General features: G+C 49.3%; 1 protein-coding gene across 4 annotated transcripts in view; it reads right to left on the reverse strand.

Annotated features, from left to right (window-relative positions):
* piezo1 (piezo type mechanosensitive ion channel component 1 (Er blood group)) overlaps positions 1-19223 on the reverse strand; it is a 218743-nt gene that overhangs the window by 116195 nt on the left and 83325 nt on the right. For 3 of the 4 annotated variants that reach the window (XM_080507825.1, XM_080507824.1, XM_080507822.1), the window contains exons 11-16: positions 17237-17316; positions 16092-16272; positions 15651-15756; positions 13537-13718; positions 10595-10743; positions 10355-10513 (exon numbers count right to left, since the gene is read on the reverse strand). In XM_080507825.1, the coding sequence (XP_080363951.1) occupies positions 10355-10513; positions 10595-10743; positions 13537-13718; positions 15651-15756; positions 16092-16272; positions 17237-17316 (857 nt within the window). The remainder of the gene's footprint in view (positions 1-10354; positions 10514-10594; positions 10744-13536; positions 13719-15650; positions 15757-16091; positions 16273-17236; positions 17317-19223) is intronic. The other variant, XM_080507823.1, reaches the window with a different exon arrangement.

Genomic DNA, 19223 nt, shown 5'->3' on the forward strand with positions numbered 1-19223 from the left:
TAGTAAGCCTCCTAACACCTTTCACTACTTCCTTTAGGGAGCCTCCGAACACCTTTCACTACCTCCTTTAGGGAGCCTCCGAACACCTTAACTCCTTTAGGAAGCCTCCTAACACCTTTCACTACCTCCTTTAGGAAGCCTCCTAACGCCTTTCACTACCTCCTTCAGGAAGCCTCCTAACACCTTTCACTACCTCCTTTAGGAAGCCTCCTAACACCTTTCACTACCTCCTTTAGGAAGCCTCCAAACACCTTAACTCCTTTAGGAAGCCTCCTAACACCTTTCACTACTTCCTTTAGGGAGCCTCCTAACACCTTTCACTACTTCCTTTAGGAAGCCTCCGAACACCTTTCACTACCTCCTTTAGGGAGCCTCCGAACACCTTAACTCCTTTAGGAAGCCTCCTAACACCTTTCACTACCTCCTTTAGGAAGCCTCCTAACACCTTTCACTACCTCCTTCAGGAAGCCTCCTAACACCTTTCACTACCTCCTTTAGGAAGCCTCCTAACACCTTTCACTACCTCCTTTAGGAAGCCTCCTAACACCTTTCTCTAACTCCTTTAGGAAGCCTCCAAACACCTTTTCTAACTCCTTTAGGAAGCCTCCTAACACCTTAACTCCTTTAGGAAGCCTCCTAACACCTTTCACTACCTCCTTTAGGAAGCCTCCTAACACCTTTCACTACCTCCTTTAGGGAGCCTCCGAACACCTTAACTCCTTTAGGAAGCCTCCTAACACCTTTCACTACCTCCTTCAGGAAGCCTCCTAACACCTTTCACTACCTCCTTTAGGAAGCCTCCTAACACCTTTCACTACCTCCTTTAGGAAGCCTCCTAACACCTTTCTCTAACTCCTTTAGGAAGCCTCCTAACACCTTTCACTAACTCCTTTAGGAAGCCTCCTAACACCTTTCACTACCTCCTTTAGGAAGCCTCCAAACACCTTAACTCCTTTAGGAAGCCTCCTAACACCTTTCACTACTTCCTTTAGGGAGCCTCCGAACACCCTTCACTACCTCCTTTAGGGAGCCTCCGAACACCTTAACTCCTTTAGGAAGCCTCCTAACACCTTTCACTACCTCCTTTAGGAAGCCTCCTAACACCTTTCACTACCTCCTTCAGGAAGCCTCCTAACACCTTTCACTACCTCCTTTAGGAAGCCTCCTAACACCTTTCACTACCTCCTTTAGGAAGCGTCCTAGCACCTTTTACTAACTCCTTTAGGAAGCCTCCTAACACCTTAGCTCCTTTAGGAAGCCTCCTAACACCTTTCACTAACTCCTTTAGGAAGCCTCCTAACACCTTTCACTAACTCCTTTAGGAAGCCTCCTAACACCTTAACTCCTTTAGGAAGCCTCCTAGCACCTTTCACTACCTCCTTTAGGAAGCCTCCTAGCACCTTTCACTAACTCCTTTAGGAAGCCTCCTAACACCTTTCACTACCTCCTTTAGGAAGCCTCCTAACACCTTAACTCCTTTAGGAAGCCTCCTAACACCTTTCACTACCTCCTTTAGGGAGCCTCCGAACACCTTAACTCCTTTAGGAAGCCTCCTAACACCTTTCACTACCTCCTTCAGGAAGCCTCCTAACACCTTTCACTACCTCCTTTAGGAAGCCTCCTAACACCTTTCACTACCTCCTTTAGGAAGCCTCCTAACACCTTTCTCTAACTCCTTTAGGAAGCCTCCTAACACCTTTCACTAACTCCTTTAGGAAGCCTCCTAACACCTTTCACTACCTCCTTTAGGAAGCCTCCAAACACCTTAACTCCTTTAGGAAGCCTCCTAACACCTTTCACTACTTCCTTTAGGGAGCCTCCGAACACCCTTCACTACCTCCTTTAGGGAGCCTCCGAACACCTTAACTCCTTTAGGAAGCCTCCTAACACCTTTCACTACCTCCTTTAGGAAGCCTCCTAACACCTTTCACTACCTCCTTCAGGAAGCCTCCTAACACCTTTCACTACCTCCTTTAGGAAGCCTCCTGACACCTTTCACTACCTCCTTTAGGAAGCCTCCTAACACCTGAACTCCTTTAGGAAGCCTCCTAACACCTTTCACTAACTCCTTTAGGAAGCCTCCTAACACCTTAACTCCTTTAGGAAGCCTCCTAACACCTTTCACTAACTCCTTTAGGAAGCCTCCTAACACCTTAACTCCTTTAGGAAGCCTCCTAACACCTTTCACTACCTCCTTTAGGAAGCCTCCTAACACCTTTCACTACCTCCTTTAGGGAGCCTCCTAACACCTTTCACTACCTCCTTTAGGGAGCCTCCGAACACCTTAACTCCTTTAGGAAGCCTCCTAACACCTTTCACTACCTCCTTTAGGAAGCCTCCTAACACCTTTCACTACCTCCTTCAGGAAGCCTCCTAACACCTTTCACTACCTCCTTTAGGAAGCCTCCTAACACCTTTCACTACCTCCTTTAGGAAGCCTCCTAACACCTTTCTCTAACTCCTTTAGGAAGCGTCCTAGCACCTTTCACTAACTCCTTTAGGAAGCCTCCTAACACCTTAACTCCTTTAGGAAGCCTCCTAACACCTTTCACTACCTCCTATAGGAAGCCTCCTAACACCTTTCACTACCTCCTTTAGGAAGCCTCCTAACACCTTTCACTACCTCCTTTAGGGAGCCTCCGAACACCTTAACTCCTTTAGGAAGCCTCCTAACACCTTTCACTACCTCCTTTAGGAAGCCTCCTAACACCTTTCACTACCTCCTTTAGGGAGCCTCCGAACACCTTAACTCCTTTAGGAAGCCTCCTAACACCTTTCACTACCTCCTTTAGGAAGCCTCCTAACACCTTTCACTACCTCCTTCAGGAAGCCTCCTAACACCTTTCACTACCTCCTTTAGGAAGCCTCCTAACACCTTTCACTACCTCCTTTAGGAAGCCTCCTAACACCTTTCACTACCTCCTTTAGGGAGCCTCCGAACACCTTAACTCCTTTAGGAAGCCTCCTAACACCTTTCACTACCTCCTTTAGGAAGCCCCCTAACACCTTTCACTACCTCCTTCAGGAAGCCTCCTAACACCTTTCACTACCTCCTTTAGGAAGCCTCCTAACACCTTTCACTACCTCCTTCAGGAAGCCTCCTAACACCTTTCACTAACTCCTTTAGGAAGCCTCCTAACACCTTTCACTACCTCCTTTAGGAAGCCTCCTAACACCTTTCTCTAACTCCTTTAGGAAGCGTCCTAGCACCTTTTACTAACTCCTTTAGGAAGCCTCCTAACACCTTAGCTCCTTTAGGAAGCCTCCTAACACCTTTCACTAACTCCTTTAGGAAGCCTCCTAACACCTTTCACTAACTCCTTTAGGAAGCCTCCTAACACCTTAACTCCTTTAGGAAGCCTCCTAGCACCTTTCACTAACTCCTTTAGGAAGCCTCCTAACACCTTTCACTACCTCCTTTAGGAAGCCTCCTAACACCTTAACTCCTTTAGGAAGCCTCCTAGCACCTTTCACTACCTCCTTTAGGAAGCCTCCTAGCACCTTTTCGAACTCCTTTAGGAAGCCTCCTAGCACCTTTCACTACCTCCTTTAGGAAGCCTCCTAACACCTTTCACTACCTCCTTTAGGAAGCCTCCTAACACCTTAACTCCTTTAGGAAGCCTCCTAACACCTTTCACTACCTCCTTTAGGAAGCCTCCTAACACCTTTCACTACCTCCTTCAGGAAGCCTCCTAACACCTTTCACTACCTCCTTTAGGAAGCCTCCTAACACCTTTCACTACCTCCTTTAGGAAGCCTCCTAACACCTTTCACTACCTCCTTTAGGAAGCCTCCTAACACCTTTCACTACCTCCTTTAGGGAGCCTCCGAACACCTTAACTCCTTTAGGAAGCCTCCTAACACCTTTCACTACCTCCTTTAGGAAGCCTCCTAACACCTTTCACTACCTCCTTCAGGAAGCCTCCTAACACCTTTCACTACCTCCTTTAGGAAGCCTCCTAACACCTTTCACTACCTCCTTCAGGAAGCCTCCTAACACCTTTCACTAACTCCTTTAGGAAGCCTCCTAACACCTTTCACTACCTCCTTTAGGAAGCCTCCTAACACCTTTCTCTAACTCCTTTAGGAAGCGTCCTAGCACCTTTCACTAACTCCTTTAGGAAGCCTCCTAACACCTTAGCTCCTTTAGGAAGCCTCCTAACACCTTTCACTAACTCCTTTAGGAAGCCTCCTAACACCTTTCACTAACTCCTTTAGGAAGCCTCCTAACACCTTAACTCCTTTAGGAAGCCTCCTAGCACCTTTCACTACCTCCTTTAGGAAGCCTCCTAGCACCTTTCACTAACTCCTTTAGGAAGCCTCCTAACACCTTTCACTACCTCCTTTAGGAAGCCTCCTAACACCTTAACTCCTTTAGGAAGCCTCCTAGCACCTTTCACTACCTCCTTTAGGAAGATTCCTAACACCTTTTCGAACTCCTTTAGGAAGCCTCCTAGCACCTTTCACAACCTCCTTTAGGAAGCCTCCTAACACCTTTCACTACCTCCTTTAGGAAGCCTCCTAGCACCTTTTCGAACTCCTTTAGGAAGCCTCCTAGCACCTTTCACTACCTCCTTTAGTAAGCCTCCTAACACCTTTCACTACCTCCTTTAGGAAGCCTCCTAACACCTTAACTCCTTTAGGAAGCCTCCTAACACCTTTCACTACCTCCTTTAGGAAGCCTCCTAACACCATTCACTAACTCCTTTAGGAAGCCTCCTAACACCTTAACTCCTTTAGGAAGCCTCCTAACACCTTTCACTAGGTCCTTTAGGAAGCCTCCTAACACCTTAACTCCTTTAGGAAGCCTCCTAGCACCTTTCACTACCTCCTTTAGGAAGCCTCCTAGCACCTTTCACTAACTCCTTTAGGAAGCCTCCGAACACCTTAACTCCTTTAGGAAGCCTCCTAACACCTTTCACTACCTCCTTTAGGAAGCCTCCTAACACCTTTCACTACCTCCTTCAGGAAGCCTCCTAACACCTTTCACTACCTCCTTTAGGAAGCCTCCTAACACCTTTCACTAACTCCTTTAGGAAGCCTCCTAACACCTTTCTCTAACTCCTTTAGGAAGCCTCCTAACACCTTTCACTAACTCCTTTAGGAAGCCTCCTAACACCTTTCACTAACTCCTTTAGGAAGCCTCCTAACACCTTAACTCCTTTAGGAAGCCTCCTAACACCTTTCACTACCTCCTTTAGGAAGCCTCCTAACACATTTCACTACCTCCTTTAGGAAGCCTCCTAACACCTTTCTCTAACTCCTTTAGGAAGCCTCTTAACACCTTTCACTACCTCCTTTAGGAAGCCTCCTAGCACCTTTCACTAACTCCTTTAGGAAGCCTCCTAGCACCTTTCACTACCTCCTTTAGGAAGCCTCCTAACACCTTTCACTACCTCCTTTAGGAAGCCTCCAAACACCTTTTCTAACTCCTTTAGGAAGCCTCCTAACACCTTTCACTACCTCCTTTAGGAAGCCTCCTAACACCTTTCACTACCTCCTTTAGGAAGCCTCCTAACACCTTAACTCCTTTAGGAAGCCTCCTAACACCTTTCACTACCTCCTTTAGGAAGCCTCCTAACACCTTAACTCCTTTAGGAAGCCTCCTAACACCTTTCACTAACTCCTTTAGGAAGCCTCCTAACACCTTAACTCCTTTAGGAAGCCTCCTAACACCTTTCACTACCTCCTTTAGGAAGCCTCCTAACACCTTTCACTACCTCCTTTAGGGAGCCTCCGAACACCTTTACTCCTTTAGGAAGCCTCCTAACACCTTTCACTACCTCCTTTAGGAAGCCTCCTAACACCTTTCACTACCTCCTTTAGGGAGCCTCCGAACACCTTAACTCCTTTAGGAAGCCTCCTAACACCTTTCACTACCTCCTTTAGGAAGCCTCCTAACACCTTTCACTACCTCCTTTAGGAAGCCTCCTAACACCTTTCACTACCTCCTTCAGGAAGCCTCCTAACACCTTTCACTAACTCCTTTAGGAAGCCTCCTAACACCTTTCACTACCTCCTTTAGGAAGCCTCCTAACACCTTTCTCTAACTCCTTTAGGAAGCGTCCTAGCACCTTTCACTAACTCCTTTAGGAAGCCTCCTAACACCTTAGCTCCTTTAGGAAGCCTCCTAACACCTTTCACTAACTCCTTTAGGAAGCCTCCTAACACCTTTCACTAACTCCTTTAGGAAGCCTCCTAACACCTTAACTCCTTTAGGAAGCCTCCTAGCACCTTTCACTACCTCCTTTAGGAAGCCTCCTAGCACCTTTCACTAACTCCTTTAGGAAGCCTCCTAACACCTTTCACTACCTCCTTTAGGAAGCCTCCTAACACCTTAACTCCTTTAGGAAGCCTCCTAGCACCTTTCACTACCTCCTTTAGGAAGATTCCTAACACCTTTTCGAACTCCTTTAGGAAGCCTCCTAGCACCTTTCACAACCTCCTTTAGGAAGCCTCCTAACACCTTTCACTACCTCCTTTAGGAAGCCTCCTAGCACCTTTTCGAACTCCTTTAGGAAGCCTCCTAGCACCTTTCACTACCTCCTTTAGTAAGCCTCCTAACACCTTTCACTACCTCCTTTAGGAAGCCTCCTAACACCTTAACTCCTTTAGGAAGCCTCCTAACACCTTTCACTACCTCCTTTAGGAAGCCTCCTAACACCATTCACTAACTCCTTTAGGAAGCCTCCTAACACCTTAACTCCTTTAGGAAGCCTCCTAACACCTTTCACTAGGTCCTTTAGGAAGCCTCCTAACACCTTAACTCCTTTAGGAAGCCTCCTAGCACCTTTCACTACCTCCTTTAGGAAGCCTCCTAGCACCTTTCACTAACTCCTTTAGGAAGCCTCCGAACACCTTAACTCCTTTAGGAAGCCTCCTAACACCTTTCACTACCTCCTTTAGGAAGCCTCCTAACACCTTTCACTACCTCCTTCAGGAAGCCTCCTAACACCTTTCACTACCTCCTTTAGGAAGCCTCCTAACACCTTTCACTAACTCCTTTAGGAAGCCTCCTAACACCTTTCTCTAACTCCTTTAGGAAGCCTCCTAACACCTTTCACTAACTCCTTTAGGAAGCCTCCTAACACCTTTCACTAACTCCTTTAGGAAGCCTCCTAACACCTTAACTCCTTTAGGAAGCCTCCTAACACCTTTCACTACCTCCTTTAGGAAGCCTCCTAACACATTTCACTACCTCCTTTAGGAAGCCTCCTAACACCTTTCTCTAACTCCTTTAGGAAGCCTCTTAACACCTTTCACTACCTCCTTTAGGAAGCCTCCTAGCACCTTTCACTAACTCCTTTAGGAAGCCTCCTAGCACCTTTCACTACCTCCTTTAGGAAGCCTCCTAACACCTTTCACTACCTCCTTTAGGAAGCCTCCAAACACCTTTTCTAACTCCTTTAGGAAGCCTCCTAACACCTTTCACTACCTCCTTTAGGAAGCCTCCTAACACCTTTCACTACCTCCTTTAGGAAGCCTCCTAACACCTTAACTCCTTTAGGAAGCCTCCTAACACCTTTCACTACCTCCTTTAGGAAGCCTCCTAACACCTTAACTCCTTTAGGAAGCCTCCTAACACCTTTCACTAACTCCTTTAGGAAGCCTCCTAACACCTTAACTCCTTTAGGAAGCCTCCTAACACCTTTCACTACCTCCTTTAGGAAGCCTCCTAACACCTTTCACTACCTCCTTTAGGGAGCCTCCGAACACCTTAACTCCTTTAGGAAGCCTCCTAACACCTTTCACTACCTCCTTTAGGAAGCCTCCTAACACCTTTCACTACCTCCTTTAGGGAGCCTCCGAACACCTTAACTCCTTTAGGAAGCCTCCTAACACCTTTCACTACCTCCTTTAGGAAGCCCCCTAACACCTTTCACTACCTCCTTCAGGAAGCCTCCTAACACCTTTCACTACCTCCTTTAGGAAGCCTCCTAACACCTTTCACTACCTCCTTTAGGAAGCCTCCTAACACCTTTCACTACCTCCTTTAGGAAGCCTCCTAACACCTTTCACTACCTCCTTTAGGGAGCCTCCGAACACCTTAACTCCTTTAGGAAGCCTCCTAACACCTTTCACTACCTCCTTTAGGAAGCCTCCTAACACCTTTCACTACCTCCTTCAGGAAGCGTCCTAACACCTTTCACTACCTCCTTTAGGAAGCCTCCTAACACCTTTCACTACCTCCTTCAGGAAGCCTCCTAACACATTTCACTAACTCCTTTAGGAAGCCTCCTAACACCTTTCACTACCTCCTTTAGGAAGCCTCCTAACACCTTTCTCTAACTCCTTTAGGAAGCGTCCTAGCACCTTTCACTAACTCCTTTAGGAAGCCTCCTAACACCTTAGCTCCTTTAGGAAGCCTCCTAATACCTTTCACTAACTCCTTTAGGAAGCCTCCTAACACCTTTCACTAACTCCTTTAGGAAGCCTCCTAACACCTTAACTCCTTTAGGAAGCCTCCTAGCACCTTTCACTACCTCCTTTAGGAAGCCTCCTAGCACCTTTCACTAACTCCTTTAGGAAGCCTCCTAACACCTTTCACTACCTCCTTTAGGAAGCCTCCAAACACCTTTTCTAACTCCTTTAGGACGCCTCCTAACACCTTTCACTAGGTCCTTTAGGAAGCCTCCAAACACCTTTTCTAACTCCTTTAGGACGCCTCCTAACACCTTTCACTACCTCCTTTAGGGAGCCTCCGAACACCTTTACTCCTTTAGGAAGCCTCCTAACACCTTTCACTACCTCCTTTAGGAAGCCTCCTAACACCTTTCACTACCTCCTTTAGGAAGCCTCCTAGCACCTTTCACTACCTCCTTTAGGAAGCCTCCTAACACCTTAACTCCTTTAGGAAGCCTCCTAACACCTTTCACTACCTCCTTTAGGAATCCTCCTAACACCTTAACTCCTTTAGGAAGCCTCCTAGCACCTTTCACTACCTCCTTTAGGAAGCCTCCTAACACCTTAACTCCTTTAGGAAGCCTCCTAGCACCTTTCACTACCTCCTTTAGGAAGCCTCCTAACACCTTTCACTACCTCCTTTAGGAAGCCTCCTAACACCTTTCACTACCTCCTTTAGGGAGCCTCCAAACACCTTTTCTAACTCCTTTAGGAAGCCTCCTAACACCTTTCACTACCTCCTTTAGGAAGCCTCCTAACACCTTAACTCCTTTAGGAAGCCTCCTAACACCTTTCACTACCTCCTTTAGGAATCCTCCTAACACCTTAACTCCTTTAGGAAGCCTCCTAACACCTTTCACTACCTCCTTTAGGAATCCTCCTAACACCTTAACTCCTTTAGGAAGCCTCCTAGCACCTTTCACTACCTCCTTTAGGAAGCCTCCTAACACCTTAACTCCTTTAGGAAGCCTCCTAGCACCTTTCACTACCTCCTTTAGGAAGCCTCCTAACACCTTTCACTACCTCCTTTAGGAAGCCTCCTAACACCTTTCACTACCTCCTTTAGGAAGCCTCCTAACACCTTTCACTACCTCCTTTAGGAAGCCTCCTAACACCTTTCACTACCTCCTTTAGGAAGCATCCTAACACCTTAACTCCTTTAGGAAGCCTACTAACACCTCTCACTACCTCCTTTAGGAAGCCTCCAAACACCTTTTCTAACTCCTTTTAGGAAGCCTCCTAACACCTTTCACTACCTCCTTTAGGAAGCCTCCTAACACCTTAACTCCTTTAGGAAGCCTCCTAACACCTTTCACTACCTCCTTTAGGAAGCCTCCTAACACCTTAACTCCTTTAGGAAGCCTCCTAGCACCTTTCACTACCTCCTTTAGGAAGCCTCCTAACACCTTAACTCCTTTAGTAAGCCTCCTAACACCTTTCACTACCTCCTTTAGGAAGCCTCCTAACACCTTTCACTACCTCCTTTAGGAAGCCCCCTAACACCTTTCACTACCTCCTTTAGGAAGCCTCCTAACACCTTTCACTACCTCCTTTAGGAAGCCTCCTAACACCTTAACTCCTTTAGGAAGCCTCCTAACACCTTTCACTACCTCCTTTAGGAAGCCTCCTAACACCTTAACTCCTTTAGGAAGCCCCCTAACACCTTTCACTACCTCCTTTAGGAAGCCTCCTAACACCTTTTCGAACTCCTTTAGGAAGCCTCCTAGCACCTTTCACTACCTCCTTTAGGAAGCCTCCTAACACCTTTCACTACCTCCTTTAGGAAGCCTCCTAACACCTTTCACTACCTCCTTCAGGGAGCCTCCGAACACCTTAACTCCTTTCGGAAGCCTCCTAACACCTTTCTCTAACTCCTTTAGGAAGCCTCCTAGCACCTTTCACTACCTCCTCTAGGAAGCCTCCTAACACCTTTCCTAGCTCCTTCAGGTACCTGTGTTTGGGCGTGACGTGCTCCAGGTCGGTGATCTTCATGAAGGGCCGGTGGAAGTAGTGCAGCTGCAGGATGCAGGCCAGCAGGAAGAAGCCGGGGATCAGGATGCTGGTGAAGAGCTCGGACAGAGCAAACGTCTCCAGGCCGACGGCCGCCAGCCTGCCACACACACACCATCACAGCTGCTCACCCGCAGGCCCCCGCCGGCACCTCCACCTCCACCTCCATCACAACACTCACTGCTCCTCGGTGAAGCCCGTGAAGTTCCTCCAGTAGCCGGGGAAGTCCTCGAACTGGAAGGTGTAGATGGAGATGAGCACCAGCATGGTGTAGGCCACCACCAGCCACCAGAACAGCTTCAGCAGGCGCCGCCACAGCGCGTAGCACACCTGAGGACCGCAGCAGCGTCACACACCTGCAGCATCGAGGGTGGTGCAGGACCTCACCTGACGGAGGCTGCATGTTCTCACCTGACGGAGGCTACATGACCTCACCTGACGGAGGCTGCATGTTCTCGTCTGATGGAGGCTGCATGTTCTCACCTGATGGAGGTTGCATGACCTCACCTGACGGAGGCTACATGGGCTCACCTGACGGAGGCTACATGTTTTCACCTGACGGAGGCTGCATGACCTCACCTGACGGAGGCTACCTGTTCTCAGCTGACGGAGGCTGCATGTTCTCACCTGACGGAGGCTACCTGTTCTCACCTGACGGAGGGTGCATGTTCTCACCTGATGGAGGCTGCATGTTCTCACCTGACGGAGGCTACATGGTGTCACCTGACGGAGGCTGCATGTTCTCACCTGAAGGAGGCTACACGTTCTTACCTGACGGAGGCTACATGTTCTAACCTGACGGAGGCTGCATGTTCTCACCTGAAGGAGGCTACATGTTCTCACCTGACGGAGGCTACATCTTCTCACCTGACGGAGGCTGCATGTTCTCACCTGACAGAGGCTGCATGACCTCACCTGACGGAGGCTGCATGTTCTCACCTGACGGAGGCTACCTGTTCTCACCTGACGGAGGCTGCATGTTCTCACCTGACGTAGGCTGCATGACCTCACCTGACGGAGGCTACATGTTCTCACCTGACGGAGGCTGCATGTTCTCACCTCACGGAGGCGACCTGTTCTCACCTGACGGAGGCTGCATGTTCTCACCTGACGTAGGCTGCATGACCTCACCTGACGGAGGCTACATGTTCTCACCTGACGGAGGCTGCATGTTCTCACCTCACGGAGGCGACCTGTTCTCACCTCACGGAGGCGACCTGTTCTCACCTGACGGAGGCTGCATGTTCTCACCTGACGTAGGCTGCATGACCTCACCTGACGGAGGCTGCATGTTCTCACCTGACGTAGGCTGCATGACCTCACCTGATGGAGGTTACATGTTCTCACCTGAAAGAGACTGCATGGCCTCACCTGACGGAGACTACATGTTCTCACCTGACGGAGGCTGCATGTTCTCACCTGACGGAGGCTACATGTTCTCACCTGACGGAGGCTGCATGTTCTCACCTGATGGAGGCTGTATGTTCTCACCTGAAGGAGGCTACATGTTCTCACCTGACGGAGGCTACATCTTCTCACCTGACGGAGGCTGCATGTTCTCACCTGACAGAGGCTGCATGACCTCACCTGACGGAGGCTGCATGTTCTCACCTGACGGAGGCTACCTGTTCTCACCTGACGGAGGCTGCATGTTCTCACCTGACGTAGGCTGCATGACCTCACCTGACGGAGGCTACATGTTCTCACCTGACGGAGGCTGCATGTTCTCACCTCACGGAGGCGACCTGTTCTCACCTCACGGAGGCGACCTGTTCTCACCTGACGGAGGCTGCATGTTCTCACCTGACGTAGGCTGCATGACCTCACCTGACGGAGGCTGCATGTTCTCACCTGACGTAGGCTGCATGACCTCACCTGACGGAGGCTGCATGTTCTCACCTCACGGAGGCGACCTGTTCTCACCTGACGGAGGCTGCATGTTCTCACCTGACGTAGGCTGCATGACCTCACCTGACGGAGGCTGCATGTTCTCACCTGACGTAGGCTGCATGACCTCACCTGATGGAGGTTACATGTTCTCACCTGAAAGAGACTGCATGGCCTCACCTGACGGAGACTACATGTTCTCACCTGACGGAGGCTGCATGTTCTCACCTGACGGAGGCTACATGTTCTCACCTGACGGAGGCTGCATGTTCTCACCTGATGGAGGCTGTATGTTCTCACCTGACGGAGGCTGCATGTTCTCACCTGATGGAGGCTGTATGTTCTCACCTGACGGAGGCTGCATGACCTCACCTGACGGAGGCTGCATGTTCTCACCTGACGGAGGCTGCATGACCTCACCTGACGGAGGCTACATGTTCTCACCTGACGGAGGCTACATGTTCTCACCTGACGGAGGCTGCATGTTCTCACCTGATGGAGGCTGTATGTTCTCACCTGACGGAGGCTGCATGTTCTCACCTGATGGAGGCTGTATGTTCTCACCTGACGGAGGCTGCATGACCTCACCTGACGGAGGCTGCATGTTCTCACCTGATGGAGGCTGCATGACCTCACCTGACGGAGGCTGCATGTTCTCACCTGACGGAGGCTGCATGACCTCACCTGACGGAGGCTACATGTTCTCACCTGAGGGAGGCTGCATGTTCTCACCTCACGGAGGCTGCATGTTCTCACCTGACGCAGGCTGGATGACCTAACCTGACGGAGGCTGCATGTTCTCACCTGACGTAGGCTGCATGACCTCACCTGATGGAGGTTACATGTTCTCACCTAAAAGAGGCAGCATGGCCTCACCTGACGGAGACTACATGTTCTCACCTGACGGAGGCTGCATGTTCTCACCTGACGGAGGCTACATGTTCTCACCTGACGGAGGCTGCATGTTCTCACCTGATGGAGGCTGTATGTTCTCACCTGACGGAGGCTGCATGTTCTCACCTGATGGAGGCTGTATGTTCTCACCTGATGGAGGCTATATGTTCTCACCTGACGTAGGCTGCATGTTCTCACCTGATGGAGGCTGTATGTTCTCACCTGACGGAGGCTGCATGACCTCACCTGACCGAGGCTACATGTTCTCACCTGACGGAGGCTGCATGACCTCACCTGACCGAGGCTACATGTTCTCACCTGACGGAGGCTGCATGTTCTCACCTGGTACACACACAGGCACAGCAGGAAGAGTAGCATGTAGACGATCTTGTAGGCCACCAGCTTCCCAGCGAAGGAAACCATGATGAACATTCCTCCACACACGTAGATCCAGTACTTCGCATGGCAGCTCATCACCTTCCCACCCAACACCTTCAGAACGGAGTCACTAGCAGGAGATTCTGCTGCAGCCGGAGGAGGAGGAGGAAGAAGAAGAGGAGAAAGAGGAGGTGGAGGAAGAAGAGGAGGAGAAAGAGGAAGAGGAGGAGGAGGTTTCAGTCATGATCAACTTGAGACACTGCCGTCACTCAGCAGGTTCAACACTTCAGGGTTCATGTCGATACGTAACAATCCTCACACACTCAGTAGGCTCTGCTGTGTTCTTGCTGTTATTGATACTGTTGTTGTTGCTATTGTTCCTGCTGTTGTTGCTATTGTTTCTGCTGTTGTTGCTATTGATACTGTTGTTGTTGTTGCTGTTGTTCCAACTGTTGTTGTTGCTGTTGGTATTGATACTGTTGTTGTTGTTGCTGCTGTTGTTCCTACTGTTGTTGTTGCTGTTGGTATTGATACTGTTGTTGTTCCTGCTGTTGTTGTTGTTGCTGTTGTTATTGATACTGTTGTTGTTGCTGTTGGTATTGATACTGTTGTTGTTCTTGCTGCTGCTGTTGTTGTTGCTGTTGTTCCTACTGTTGTTGTTGTTACTATTGATACTGTTGTTGCTGTTGTTCCTACTGTTGTTGTTGCTGTTGGTATTGATACTGTTGTTGCTATTGTTCCTGCTGTTGTTGTTACTGTTGGTATTGATACTGTTGTTGTTGCTATTGTCTTGATGCTGTTGTTGTTGCTATTGATACTGTTGTTGTTGTTGCTGCTGCTGCTGTTGTTCCTGCTGTTGTTGTTGTTGCTGTTGTTCCTACTGTTGTTGTTGCCGTTGGCATTGATACTGTTGTTGTTGCTATTGATACTGTTGTTGTTGTTGTTGCTGCTGCTGCTGTTGTTCCTGCTGTTGTTGTTGTTGCTGTTGTTCCTACTGTTGTTGTTGTTACTATTGATACTGTTGTTGCTGTTGTTCCTACTGTTGTTGTTGTTGTTGCTATTGATACTGTTGTTGTTGCTGCTGCTGCTGTTGTTCCTGCTGTTGTTGTTGTTGCTGTTGTTCCTACTGTTGTTGTTGCCGTTGGCATTGATACTGTTGTTGTTGCTATTGATACTGTTGTTGTTGTTGTTGCTGCTGCTGCTGTTGTTCCTGCTGTTGTTGTTGTTGCTGTTGTTCCTACTGTTGTTGTTGCTGTTGGCATTGATACTGTTGTTGTTGCTATTGTTCCTACTGTTGTTGTTGCTGTTGGTATTGATACTGTTGTTGTTGTTGCTGTTGTTCCTACTGTTGTTGACCAACAGGGTGGAGGACCATATCTACGTCACATGAACCAACAGGGTGGAGGATGATATCTACATCACATGGACCAACAGGGTGGAGGATGATATCTACATCACATGGACCAACAGGGTGGAGGATGATATCTACATCACATGGACCAACAGGGTGGAGGATGATATCTACATCACATGGACCAACAGGGTGGAGGATGATATCTACATCACATGGACCAACAGGGTGGAGGATGATATCTACATCACATGGACCAACAGGGTGGAGGATGATATCTACATCACATGGACCAACAGGGTGGAGGATGATATCTACATCACATGGACCAACAGAGTGGAGGACAATATATGCGTCACATGGACCAATGCTGACAGGGTGGAGGACAATATCTACGTCACATGGACCAACAGGGTGGAGGACGATGTCTACATCACATGGACCCACATACAACCATGTCAACAATCATAACTGCACAATAATGACCAGGAATCGATCAATTCAGCTAAAAGGTGTTTATTTACAATAATGAATTAATTCAGAAATGATTTATTAAACCATCACAATCAAGTAACAAACGTCATCTGACACGGAGATCTAATCTACTAACTGCAAACACTATGTACAAAGAGTGTGTGTGTGTGTGTGTGCGTGTGTGTGTGTGTGTGTGTGTGTGTGTGTGTGTGTGTGTGTGTGTGTGTGTGTGTGTGTGTGTGTGTGTGTGTACCTGCAGTGGTGACTTCCTGCAGCTGGGCGCTGAGCTTCCTCTTCCTGCTGAAGTTCTCCTTCACTGACTGACGCAGCAGCAGCCAGAAGGTCAAAGTGAAGAGAAGCTGAAGAGCAAACAGTCACATCACACATCAGCATCAACACCGTGGTGCGTCATCAGCGTTAACACTGTGTGGTGTTCTATCAGCATTAATACACTGTGGTGTTCCAAAAGCATTAATACTGTATGGTATTCCATCAGTAATAACACCAATAAACCGTCACATATCAACATTAACATGTTAATGCTGCGGAGCTGGAGTTTAGTGTTCATGCTGTCTGCAGTTCAGTGGTAATGCTGATGTATACAGTTTAGCATTAATGCTGCTGTCTACAGTTGAATATTAATGCTGCAGTCCACAGTTGAATGGTGATGTTAATGCTGACATCCTACTCCTACCAATGCTCCGAGCCGTAAGCAGGGGTAGCGGTTCCGGTCCAGGCCCAGCTGCTTCAGGCTCATGGTTCCCACAGCAACGGGAAGCTCCGCCTGCAGCTCCAGGGACCAGACGTATTGCAGGCAGCACAGGACCAGGCCGTACAGCAGGATGAAGGGGGAGCACAGGGAGGCCGCGTGGCGTCTGCAGGGAGACACCAGACACAACCACGTGAAACGACCTTCAGCCTCCTGAAACGACCTTCAGTCGGCTGAAACGCACTTCAGTCGACTGAAACGACCTTCAGTCGGCTGAAACGCACTTCAGTCGGCTGAAACGACCTTCAGTCGACTGAAACGACCTTCAGCCTCCTGAAACGACCTTCAGTCGACTGAAACGCACTTCAGTTGGCTGAAACGACCTTCAGTCGGCTGAAACGACCTTCAGTCGGCTGAACCGCACTTCAGTCGGCTGAAACGACCTTCAGTCGGCTGAAACGCACTTCAGTCGGCTGAAACGACCTTCAGCCTCCTGAAACGACCTTCAGTCGACTGAAACGACCTTCAGTCGGCTGAAACGACCTTCAGCCTCCTGAAACGACCTTCAGTTGACTGAAACGCACTTCAGTCGGCTGAAACGACCTTCAGTCGACTGAAACGCACTTCAGTCGGCTGAAACGCACTTCAGTCGGCTGAAACGACCTTCAGCCTCCTGAAACGACCTTCAGTCGACTGAAACGACCTTCAGTCGGCTGAAACGACCTTCAGCCTCCTGAAACGACCTTCAGCCTCCTGAAACGACCTTCAGTCGACTGAAACGCACTTCAGTCGGCTGAAACGACCTTCAGTCGGCTGAAACGCACTTCAGTCGGCTGAAACGACCTTCAGTCGGCTGAAACGCACTTCAGTCGGCTGAAACGCACTTCAGCCGCCTGAAACGACCTTCAGTCGCCTGAAACAACCTTCAGTCGGCTGAAACGCACTTCAGCTGCCTGAAATGACCTTCAGCCGCCTGAAACGACCTTCAGCCGCCTCCTGTGAACAAGACATTGTGAGGAAAAGTGAAGGAGAGTCAGCTGGTTGTCACGGTGACACTCTGACCAGCAACAGAAGTGAAAAACAGATCATTCCCTGTTAAAACGGGTTCAGCTCCTCAGTGGAGACCGTACCTGGAACGCAGGATCCAGATGAGACAGGCCCAAAGCAGCAGCACGAAGGTCAGCCAGCTGTGGTATGTGATGCTCCACACCTGGATCCACAGAGGACACAGCTCAAACACCAAGGTCAGTGGATGTCTTCCGGTTGGTGCGTACCAAGATGGCAGCATACAGCTTAGCTTTGAAGTGGATAACTTGAATTATCCCCCAAAACTTGAAAAACACGCATATTTGATTGACGTGGAATGAGCCCCCCAGACCTGGGACGCCCTGGTGAATCACCCCGGAGAGCCATGCCACCCTCCAGACAAGAGGGGCCCACAAGAGAAGGATGCGACCCAAGCCACCAAGCCGAGGACGGCCGGAACAGGACCGCCAAGCCGTGTGGACAGGGAGCCCCCCCCCCCCCCTCCCCTACCCGATCCCGGCGCCTCCATACAGAATTATAAGGGACTGGTTGCAGAATTGAAGGGGGAAATTGTGAGATATAGGAAGGAAAATGACAATGGGGAAGTTGAGCCGACAATTTTATGAGACGCCTTGAAAGCCGTGATGAGAAGAAGGCTGATGTCATACAAAATCAGATTGGAGATGTATCACAAGCAAATTGGTCAATGAAAAGATAACATAAACAGTAAAAGGTGTATTTACTCAGATTCAGGAAGCAAGGAAAGAAATAGATGATATACTGTACGAAGAGGTGGTAAGGAAAGCAAGGTTTTGTAAACTAACGTACTATGAGGGAGGAGCAAGAGCCAGGAAAAACATTGCCAGACGTATAAGGAAACAGCAAGCTTCAACAAACGTACATAAAATAAGGGATCCCGCCACAAATGCAATTCTATACAAACGGGAAGAACTAGAGAAGGTTTTTGAGGAGTATGCTAGTAAACTGTATTCACTGTAGCAGGAGAACATCACAGAGTTCCTGAAGGACTGGACTTGACGTCTAGAGGTGCCAAACAGAAGAAGATGTTGAAGCAATATAGAAGAGAGAGAAGAAGCAGAACCGGGGAAATCCCCTGGAGCAGATGGATTTGGAGCCTCATTCTATCAAACGTTCAGGGGGAGTGAAGTCAGTATTTACGTGACTCATTCGATTATACCCTCAGATCAGGTAGGCCCCCTCCCTCCGGGAAGGAGACCATCATCTCCATCACACCAAAGGAGGGCAAGGATAGAGAATCTGCAGTCACTCCTCAATGTACACCTCCATCACAGCCAAAAGACTAGAGACGTTGAGGCAGGATCTGATCGATCAGGACCAATGTGGGTTCATCAACGAAGGCAAACGCAAGATAATATCACAAGGAGTCTGCACATTGTGGGTTATGTCCAAAGAAAGGGGGAAAAGGCTAGGTGGGGTCAGGTGGAATCAGGTGGAATCAGGTGGAGTCAGGTGGGGTCAGGTGGGGTCAGGTGGAATCAGGTGGAATCAGGTGGAGTCAGGTGGAGTCAGGTGGAGTCAGGTGGAATCAGGTGGAATCAGGTGGAGTCAGGTGGAGTCAGGTGGAATCAGGTGGAATCAGGTGGAATCAGGTGGAATCAGGTGGAATCAGGTGGAATCAGGTGGGGTCAGGTGGGGTCAGGTGGGGTCAGGTGGAGTCAGGTGGAGTCAGGTGGGGTCAGGTGGAGTCAGGTGGGGTCAGGTGGAGTCAGGTGGAGTCAGGTGGAGTCAGATGGAGTCAGGTGGAGTCAGGTGTAGTCAGGTGGAGTCAGGTGGAGTCAGATGGAGTCAGGTGGGGTCAGGTGGAGTCAGGTGGGGTCAGGTGGGGTCAGGTGGAGTCAGGTGGAGTCAGGTGGAATCAGGTGGGGTCAGGTAGGGTCAGGTAGGGTCAGGTGGAGTCAGATGGAGTCAGGTGGGGTCAGATGGAGTCAGGTGGAGTCAGGTGTAGTCAGGTGGGGTCAGGTGGGGTCAGGTGGGGTCAGGTGGAGTCAGGTGGGGTCAGGTGGGGTCAGGTGGAGTCAGGTGGAGTCAGGTGGAATCAGGTGGAGTCAG

This window comes from Blennius ocellaris, assembly GCF_963422515.1.
Source record: "Blennius ocellaris genome assembly, chromosome: 13".
NCBI classification, from domain to species: Eukaryota; Metazoa; Chordata; class Actinopteri; order Blenniiformes; family Blenniidae; genus Blennius; species Blennius ocellaris.